Genomic DNA, 10164 nt, shown 5'->3' with positions numbered 1-10164 from the left:
AAAAAAAAAAAAAAAAAAAAAAAAAAAAAAAAAAAAAAAAAAAAAAAAAAAAAAAAAAAAAACTAAGAAATTGTGTAATTTGTGTCGTCGTTGGCAATTTCCGAAGCGTTTTGAGTTTTGAGTAATTTTGGGAATGAATCGGAAGGGAGAAGCGTTGGCTTTCTAAAATCACTCACTTCCCTTCTTCCGCACTTCCGATCCCTCCACCTCCTTCATCCCACTCTGTTCCTCACTGCTCGCAGACCCTCGCACTACACAAGGTAACTCTCTCTTTACCCCTCTCTCAATCTACGATTCCTCACCTCAATTGCACGCCTCCATGTTGATTGATGCGCCACCACTTGCTTCCGACTCCCTCCCTTCATTACAATTCTGTATTTCACTTCCTAGATCTCTCTAACCTCCGATTTCATGACTTCCCCGGAATCCACAATTGGGTGTTGGTTCTTTCATTTTCTTTTTCTTCCAAATCTTAGTTTCCTCCACTGCAATTCTTTGACTTTCCCGGAATCCACAAGATTATGCTTCTTCTGTTTACCAATAACAACGAAGATGGAATCTTGGAGATTCTTATCGTATTCTTTATGTTTTTTCTCCCCCGTCGGTAATTTGAATGCGCTTTGGCGCTGAGTTACCAGATGTCTGACTGTTTAGTAAGATTTATGTTATGAACGCCCTGAGTATTGCGCATTGTTTGTCAATTCATTTCTCTATTCTCTAAGAATCGTCTTGATTATTGTTGTTTTTTCCTTTTCCCTGTGCTTGACAGGTCTGCGTCATGCTAGCATCCCATTAGCTCAAAGGGTGTGAGAGTGTGCGACGATAGAACCCATGGGGACTGAAAATCCTGCTCAACAGAATTTTCCTGCTAGACCTGCCGGCACACCTTTTACTGCCACTCAGACCACGTCACCCTTTTCATCCTCTGGTCCTGTTGTGGGATCAGACGCCACTCGTTTTAGACCCGCCTCTCCTGCTATGCCACCATACACAATGCCTTTTCCTCCATCCTCTGCTCCTGCAGTTGGATCAGGGGTCCCTGGGTTTAGACCTATGCAACCAAGTAGGTTTTCTGATCCATCTGTTCCACCACCACCAACATCAAGCGTTCCAGCAGCTACTGAATCTTTCCAGCGTTTCCCAGCTCCACAGTTCACTTCACCATCTCAACCACCTCCTTCGCGAATTCCACCAATGGGGCAAACCCCTGCAGCTTATGCGCCACCTCCTCCAGTTTCCTATCACCCGCATACTCAGATTCCTTCAGTGCCTATGGGATCTCCTCCTCAAAGCTTAGGTCCTCCTCCTGCCCATGTTCAGCAGCCTATGTCAGATCCATCTTTTCCATCAGCAAAGCCTAATTTTCCGCCCTCTTTGCCTGGTTATGTCCATAAGCAGCCTAATGCAGATTTGCAGTCCCAACCTCCTCTTGTTAGTCACCAAGGGCAGTATGTCCCTCCTTCAGCACCTGCTTCCCCTTTCCTTAGTCACCAAGGAGGTTATGTTCCCCCTCCTGCTGCTGCAGCCTCACAAGGTTTGCTGTCTACAGACCAAAAGCACTATCCAGGCACTGGACCGCCTCTTGGTTCCATTCAAGGATTAGCCGAAGATTTCAACTCGCTTTCTATTGGATCTATTCCTGGATCAATTGAAGCAGGAGTCGATCCAAAAGCCCTTCCAAGGCCATTGAATAGTGATGAAGAGCCTAAATTTGTTTCCGAGATGTATCCCATGAACTGCGATCAAAGATATTTACGTTTCACAACCAGTGCTATACCCAGTTCCCAGTCACTAGTCTCAAGGTGGCATTTACCTCTCGGAGCAATTGTTTGTCCACTTGCAGAAGCTCCTATTGGGGTTAGTGTCTGGGTAATATTTTGATTTTTGTGCATGCTAAAGTTACCTTATTAATTTTCTCTTAATTTTTAGGAAGAAGTGCCCGTTGTCAATTTTGCTTCAACTGGCGTCATCCGCTGTAGGAGGTGTCGCACTTATATAAATCCATATGCCACATTCACAGATGCAGGAAGAAAGTGGCGCTGCAACATTTGTTCTTTGCTGAATGATGGTATGAAGAATTATAATTCTCATGGCTCCTGGACACTTGAATTAGAAATTTACCTATTCCAATATGCAGTCACAGTTTGTTATTTGCAAGCGTAGTACATCGGAGGAATATTTTTATGAGTCAAAGTTATGTCCTTTCTTGTGAATTTCTGCCATAGGCTTTATGCTGTATAAAATTTTCTTACTATTTTTTTCCTTCTTTTTCTTGGACAAACAATTTGGTGTTACTATAGGACTTGAGCGTAACATTCACTTCATTTACTGCTTTCGTTTTTTTTATTTGGAAAGCAGAATATAAACCTATTTGTATTATTTTCTGGAAAAAAATTTTCATTTCTTTTTGTATATCACTATTTCCCCTGTTGCATTATACTCATTTACATTGATTCCTTATTCAGTTCCAGGAGATTATTTTGCCCATTTGGATGGCACTGGCCAGAGAATTGATTTGGATCAGCGACCCGAGCTCACTAAGGGTAGTGTGGATTTTGTTGCTCCAACCGAGTATATGGTTCGGCCACCTATGCCTCCACTATACTTTTTCCTTATCGATGTTTCTATATCTGCTGTTAGAAGTGGGATGCTGGAGGTAAACATTTCTATACAATTGTTACTATTATTATTATTAGTTTTATTTTCTTCATCTTCTCCTTGTCTTTGTATATTCTCTCTTAAGAATTGTTTTTTCCAAACTAAAAAAATGACCATAATATGAAATGAAAGGTAGCTTTTAGGTTGACGTGGAAGTTTCTTTGGTGAAAACTTATTACTGAATATATTGCCGTCCTAACTGGTATTCATACCTTTATTATAATCAACTGAAATGTAAACCAATAACAATTAACGGTCAGTTAACTGTTTAAAAACTAACAAACAACCTAACGACCTACTAACAAGCAACTCATGGTCCTAGAACTCATAGTACATCCTTTTTATATTCTATTTTGGTTTATCAAAATTAATGCTTTCAAGGCGCACTCAGGTGATTTGCCTATGGCAAAGGACTGGGAAGTGCATGCCTTTGATTGATATCCTTGGTGAGTGCCTCCAAGGTCCTTGCCATTTGCTCCAGTAATATTTATTTATTACTTTATTAAGAGCACCTTGCTTCACTTGGGCAACATGTTTTTGTTGCTTCATGCCTGAAGGCAATTAAGAGGCCTATTGTCTTGGGGTGGGTCTTAAGCTTTGTTAACACTGACCAAAATTTATTTTTGTTGGGTAAAGAAGACATTTGAAAGAGATGACCATATAATTCTTAGACATTGAGTTGCTGGGATTTTTTTTTTGGGTTAACAAAGAAGAATCTTCTTCTCATTAAAAAATAAAAAAGAATCTCTTTATTATCAATGTATATTTGTCATTTCTTATATATAAGAATCTAGTTTATTCATCAATCTTGGTTAGAATTGCATTTTATTCTTGAAAATTTTGCTGTTTACTTTTGTTCTTCTCCTTTGCCCGTTTTCTCTAACACTTCTTGTAACATAGTCTCCTCTTATTTGGCACACTACCTACCAGTTTCTAGGTTGCCTTGTTATTTAGCCGTATTTATGCCTTGGCCATAGTTGTGACTCATTTAATAGGTAATAGAGTTAGGTAGTTGTTCTCTCATACCAGGCTCTGCGGGTGAAAGTTTGCTCGGGTATGGGTTGGACATAGATTCTTGTAGTTAACTTTCTAGCATTTTCCCCTTTTGGTGGGTTATTGTGAGTGGTTAGTATGAGAAGGGCAGAACCTTGCAGTGTTCGTAGTGAGACTCAAGGCTTGGAATCAATTCTCTTTTTTATTTTTATATTATATTTTAACAAAAAAGGAGTCATTCATTGATTTAGTGAAAAGAAACAAAATATTGATGGAGTGAAGAACAAGAAATAGAAATGAGATAAATCTTTGGGGTATGAAAGCACCCTAATTAATAGAGTTCCCAGCAAATCCCTAAGACGAACAGATATGGGCCTCCAATTCAAGGGGCAAAGGGTTGAGATGGAATTTTCTTGTAGAAATGTGAAGCAAAGTTCACAACTTTTGATACATAATTCACAAGAACATCCCTTTCAAGATTAATTTACCCTTGTAGTATTTTTCATTGGGCATATTCTTGGGTTTTGAGGAGGGTTCCCAACTTTGTGGGGCCTTTGTATTGCATCCTCGGGGAGGGTGTTGGAGGACCTGGAAAGAAATAAGAGAGTTTTAAAAGATATTAAGAAGTTATGGAGGAGGTTTGAGGCAACTCATTTCAATGCCTTTGCTTCAGTCTTATGGAATTGAAAGAGTTCATTAATCTAGCACAGATTAAGGAGAATTACATGAGTACAGACTTTCAAAAAAGTAATTGAGATTTGTGGTCTTCAGATGCGTGAAATACCTTCGTCTAGTAGCAATGTAAAGGGTTAAGTGGCCTTACGGTGATCAATCTTACCGCTTCAAGGAGACTTTTGTCCTAAAATCTTAGGGATATGAAGTTTGGTTCTTTCGCAATGAGGTTCATCACATCTATGTGAAGCTCTAAAGACATTACTTTTGTAAATGTTGATTCAAATGGTCGTTTAGGAAAGCAAATTGAAGATTCTAGAAGTCCCCAAATGAGGTTAATACACTGGATCAAAATTCCCTTCCATATGATCCTTTGAGATTTTTTCTGGCCTCAATGGAGCAAGTTTACATTTATGATGGTTTGAAGGTTTGAAGTAGCTAATGGTAGTGGAAGCCTTATTCATAGCTTCAACATTTGTTTGCAAGCTCTCAATGTCCTTGCGCAACTATTGGATTAGTTCTTAGTTCTTTGTTTTTTATTTTTATTTATTTTCACGGCTAATCTCCATATGGTTGTATTTTCTAGCTTTTTTTACTTTCTTTCTCTCTCTTTAGGAGTTTTGTTTTCCTTGAACATTTATTCCTTCTCATCATATCATTTGAGGGCGTGTTCCATCAGAATACAATACAATGATAACTAACTTTTCTTCTTTAACTCCCTTACTTATATACTCCTACCACCCAACTGCTCTCACGTTTTTTTTCTCAACATAACTGATTCCCATCTACGCATACCCTTCCTCTCATCAAAAGTTTCTTTTGTAATTTTTCTTCATCTTTTATTCTCAACGTTGGTGCAATTTCTTGTTATTTTGTTTCTGTGGTTTGCTTCTCGTGGGGGTGTACTATCATTTATCTTCATGATAATTGGTTTATTGCTATTATTTTTTCTAAAATCTGATAAAGTTCACCCGGAAGAATGTATTGCCAATACAGCAGTAGTTATTGAGGGATTGCCAAACAGAGAGCGCAAAATTTTCAGTATGTCATTTTTTTTCCTTTTGCAGGTCGTGGCACAAACAATTAGGTCGTGCTTGGATGAGCTGCCTGGTTCTACTAGAACACAAATAGGTTTTGCGACTTTTGACAGCACAATACATTTTTATAATATGAAGGTAGAAAATATAGGTTCCTATTGTATATTGTACCCCAATTTTGATACTTCATGCTAAAAGTTCCATTTCTTTCGCAGTCGACTTTGACTCAGCCGCAAATGATGGTGGTTTCCGATCTGGACGACGTATTTGTACCTTTGCCAGATGATCTCCTTGTCAACTTATCTGAATCAAGAACTGTGGTTGAGTCATTCCTAGATAGCTTGCCGTCTATGTTTCAGGACAATTTGAATGTTGAATCTGCCTTCGGCCCGGCCCTTAAAGGAGCATTTATGGTTATGGTGTGTTATTTACACTTTTTAAATCAGTCACCACTGTCATATTTGTATTTCTAGTACTATTATGTGATCATTGTTATTTCCTTGTCATTCATCAGTAATTATAATATAAACATGTATATAGTATTGTAAATTCATCCGTAATCAAAATTATCTATAATAAAGAGTTTATATGACCATCGGTTTATCTATTCATTCCACCCTCTTTGCAGAGCCAACTGGGGGGGAAGCTGTTAATTTTTCAAAACACACTTCCATCTCTTGGTGTTGGCCGCTTGAAGTTGCGTGGGGATGATCTTCGTGTTTATGGAACAGACAAAGAACACTTACTAAGACTGCCAGAGGATCCATTCTACAAACAAATGGCTGCTGAATTTACCAAGTTCCAAATTGGGGTCAATGTCTATGCATTTAGTGACAAGTATACAGATATTGCTTCCTTGGGTATGCCTCAGTTTATCATCTCTTATTTATTTATTTTGGAAAACCTTTCATTCCAAAGATCAAGAAGAACAGTCTAACGGCCAAGGGACAAGAAGTCCCTTCATATCATCTATGGTGCATGTATTTGTGGTGACATGATTGAATCTGATTCTTAAGAATTTACTGGGGGCTGTCCTTACAAATCTTTTTTTCCCCTTACAAACACATTTGACTGGGGCCTGCTATGATTGTTGGTGTTTTTTTAATCACCTCTGCATGCTTTGAACATTTTAAAATTTTATATATATATAATTTTAGTTTCTTGGGTCTAACTTTGAAGATCATTGTGGTCACTTGTTTTCAGTTGGGAGGATCTGATTAACTTATGGAGCTTTTTATATTGCCATGTTTCGTCTGTGAACAATGAGGCTTAATGATTATTTGTTTCTTAAGAAAATAATTTTTACACAACAATCCTGGTGCATTCAAATTTATTATTTTAGTCAGCTTCTTGGGGAAACTGAAATTTTATGTCTACTTTTTATGTTTGCTGTCTCTCATTTAGGTTACAACTTAATGTTTGTTATTTCCTTCTTCATTTCTTTAATTACAAATTTACTGATTATTGATATAGTTCTGCTGGCTCTAATGACAATACACACAGTCCCCATCTTTATCTTTTTTATTACATGACGTGCAAATGTTGCTTCTGGGGCTTTGAGAATTTATTTATTTTTATTTCTCTCTTGTATTAGGGACTCTGGCGAAATACACTGGAGGTCAGGTGTATTATTATCCAGGCTTCCAATCTTCCAATCATGGAGAAAAGTTGAGACACGAGCTAGCAAGGGATTTGACTAGAGAAACTGCCTGGGAAGCTGTGATGCGTATAAGATGCGGAAAAGGTGATCTTTTCCTTTTAAATTGATTCTCATGGAATGCTCGTCTTCTTCTTCACTCACATGTCAACCCTTCTCTCATTATTTTTGTTTGTTCTTCTAGGAATCCGCTTTACATCGTTTCACGGAAATTTTATGTTAAGAAGCACCGATTTATTGGCACTTCCAGCTGTAGATTGTGATAAAGCGTTTGCAATGCAAATTTCTTATGAAGAGACCTTACTCACAACTCAGACAGTGTACTTCCAAGTTGCGTTGCTGTATCCTTTGAGTAAAATGTTCCGGATAACACCCATCTTATGTCTATTAATTCTCCTAATAGTTACCATCAATACCATCAGCTGTTTATGAAGTAGGTTTTCAATGTTAGGTTTTAAATTTTCTGAATCAGTTATATTCATGCATTTTGTCATAGAGTTCAGTAACTGTAACCCAGGTTTGCATATTTGAGAATGAGTATCAGCCAGATTTCAGAGTTTCTCTCTAGTTTTGTGTATAAGAATTTCTCTTTTGATCTGTAGAGTACAGTCATTGTTTCTTGATAGATAGAAATACACAATCTGTATCCAATCATAATCAGCTTTCTTTCTTTTTAGCAATGCTCTGTCATAATTTATGAATGTTGATTATTCAATTTACAGGGTACTGAGTAACCTTTTTTAGGCATACAATTAAATTCATTTGTTACACTTTACTTCTGAAAAGTTGCCTTAATAATATCAAATTTTCAATTGGTAATGAATAGTTGCACATTGACCTTGATTGAAACCAGTAACCACATGAAGATTGTAAGTGCATGAAACTGTTGTTTTCCTCATGAGATTGCTTGTTTCTTCTTACCTAGCACATGCATTTTCTTTGGTCTTGATTTGGTTGAGTTCAATGATGTCTCTGAGAATGGTCCTAGGGAAGGCTTGAAAAGTGAAAATTGACTTATTTTCTCCTATTTTAAGGGTTCTACCAATAAGTTTGTTCTTTGACGATATAAAGATATACTGCTTCTTGTGGAGAGAGGCGTATTAGAGTGCATACAGCAGCAGCACCTGTGGTTACAGATCTGGGTGAGATGTACCGCCAGGCTGATGTTGGTGCCATTGTTTCCTTGTTTAGTAGGCTAGGTATGTTAAGCACAAACTTCTTTGCATGCCCATGTGAGATTTTGATAGTCTCAATTGTTAAAATTTACCCTCTGTTCACTTTATGAATCTCTCATTCTAAATTCTAACTCAAACAACTTGCAGCAATTGAGAAAACACTGTCCCATAAGCTGGATGATGCTCGCACTTCAGTTCAACAAAGAATCGTTAAAGCTTTGAGAGAGTACCGTAACCTCTATGCTGTACAGCATCGCTTGGGAGGCAGAATGATATACCCAGAGTCTCTTAAGTTTTTGCCTTTATATGGATTAGCATTGTGCAAATCAATACCTCTTCGAGGGGGTTATGCTGATGCTGTGCTTGATGAGCGATGTGCATTAGGCCTCGCAATGATGATTCTTCCTGTTAAAAACCTATTGAAGCTTTTATACCCTTCATTAATTCGACTTGATGAGTATCTATTGAAGGTCTGTTTCAGTTATATAAAAAAGTTATATATTCTCACTCAGTGATTTTTCAGATTCTATGAAATTTATTCTACTTTAACTTGCAGGCATCTCCCGCTCAGACTATAAACCTTAATAGCATGGAGAAAAGGTTGCCACTGACTGCTGATAGCTTAGATTCCAGAGGCCTGTACTTGTATGATGACGGGTTTCGCTTTATTGTTTGGTTTGGTAGAGTGCTTTCACCTGATGTGTCTATGAATTTACTTGGGGCAGACTTTGCAGCAGAATTATCTAAGGTATCTAGTTGTTTTAAAAATTAGAGGAAAGAGGATTTGAATCAGAAGAAGTTGGCTTAGGATAACTCATGTTTTCTTCTTTGTATTTACTTTTCAAAACCAGAAGAAGCCTGAAATAGGCTTTATATAATCTTCTTTGAGCAATAATGTTTTTGGCCTGAATTGAAGTCCTAATTACGATTTAGGCGTGCTATATATGATAGGCTTCTTCTTTACAATTTTTAATATTGTCATGTTTGAAAAGGAATTTCTTATATGTTTCTGTGCAATTATTCCTGTTGAACTGAGAATTATTCTGCCCCTTCTATTTTCTTTATGTTCAATTAATTAACTTAATTGTAAATTGCCTCTCTGGTGTTGGTAATGTTTTTTTTTTTTATTTGTTGAAAATCTAGGTCATCCTTCGTGATCATGATAATGTAATGTCAAGAAAACTATTTGAGACGCTCCAGAAAATTAGAGAAAGTGATGCTTCATACTATCAGCTATCTCATCTTGTTAGACAAGGTGAACAACCTAGAGAAGGCTTCCTCCTCCTAGCAAATCTTGTTGAGGACCAAGTGGGTGGCACGAATAGTTATGTTGATTGGCTTCTACAATTACATCGGCAAGTTCAGCAAAATGCTTAGTACAAGGTGAGGACTGTCTTGCCCCTTGTTGGAGTTGAGTTATAAATCTGTTTCTTTTAGTGAAAAGACATGTCTATATAATTTTTTTTAAAACCTCATTTTCCCTTGGTTTTATCTAATGATTGTGTATTTTTCTTCTTAAGCATGGTCTGGTGAATAATTATTTTAGATGCAAAATAGTATCATGTTTCACAAATGATAAACATTTGCACCTCATGATCAATAAGAGCTATGTGAATAATAATGGGCTTAGAGGGAATTGGTTCAAGCATGATGTTCACCTGCCTATAATTTCTTGACAACCAAACGTAGTAGGGTCAGATAATAGTCCATGACAATTATTAAGGTGTCTGCAAGCTTGCCTGGAAACTCGTACATATAAAATAGATAAAAACTGCTGCACAGAAAATTTATCAAGAAGATGACCATCGTGCTTAAATTTAATTGTTGCTCTAAATTGCAAAATCCAGTTTACAAGGTTAATTATATAAGCTTCTCCAGTTGGGAAAATGAAGAGGATAATAATGGAGGAGTGTTCGGAGGAAGTACTCCAGTGGGAAGCAACTTTTTTTTTTTTTTTTTTTTTTTTTTAAAA

The 10164-nt window shown here is 37.2% G+C and overlaps 1 protein-coding gene across 2 annotated transcripts in view; it reads left to right on the top strand.

The window, feature by feature from the left end:
• The first annotated feature begins 96 nt into the window (after positions 1-96).
• LOC111462103 (protein transport protein Sec24-like At3g07100) overlaps positions 97-10164 on the top strand; it is a 17351-nt gene continuing 7283 nt past the window's right edge. Inside the window, exons 1-13 of one of the 2 annotated variants that reach the window (XM_023105789.1) lie at positions 97-259; positions 768-1857; positions 1930-2068; positions 2466-2656; positions 5391-5498; positions 5576-5779; positions 5989-6220; positions 6955-7104; positions 7202-7358; positions 8089-8216; positions 8340-8662; positions 8749-8940; positions 9336-9575. In XM_023105789.1, the coding sequence (XP_022961557.1) occupies positions 832-1857; positions 1930-2068; positions 2466-2656; positions 5391-5498; positions 5576-5779; positions 5989-6220; positions 6955-7104; positions 7202-7358; positions 8089-8216; positions 8340-8662; positions 8749-8940; positions 9336-9569 (3084 nt within the window). In that variant the 5' untranslated portion in view covers positions 97-259; positions 768-831 and the 3' untranslated portion in view covers positions 9570-9575. Of the gene's footprint in view, positions 261-767; positions 1858-1929; positions 2069-2465; positions 2657-5390; positions 5499-5575; positions 5780-5988; positions 6221-6954; positions 7105-7201; positions 7359-8088; positions 8217-8339; positions 8663-8748; positions 8941-9335; positions 9576-10164 lie in introns of both variants that reach the window. The other variant, XM_023105788.1, reaches the window with a different exon arrangement.

This window comes from Cucurbita moschata, unplaced genomic scaffold (genome assembly GCF_002738365.1).
Source record: "Cucurbita moschata cultivar Rifu unplaced genomic scaffold, Cmos_1.0 Cmo_Scf00026, whole genome shotgun sequence".
In the NCBI taxonomy this organism is placed as follows: domain Eukaryota; kingdom Viridiplantae; phylum Streptophyta; class Magnoliopsida; order Cucurbitales; family Cucurbitaceae; genus Cucurbita; species Cucurbita moschata.
The sequence above is the reverse complement of the archived record's forward strand: the minus strand, read 5'-3'. Positions and strand labels throughout refer to the sequence as shown.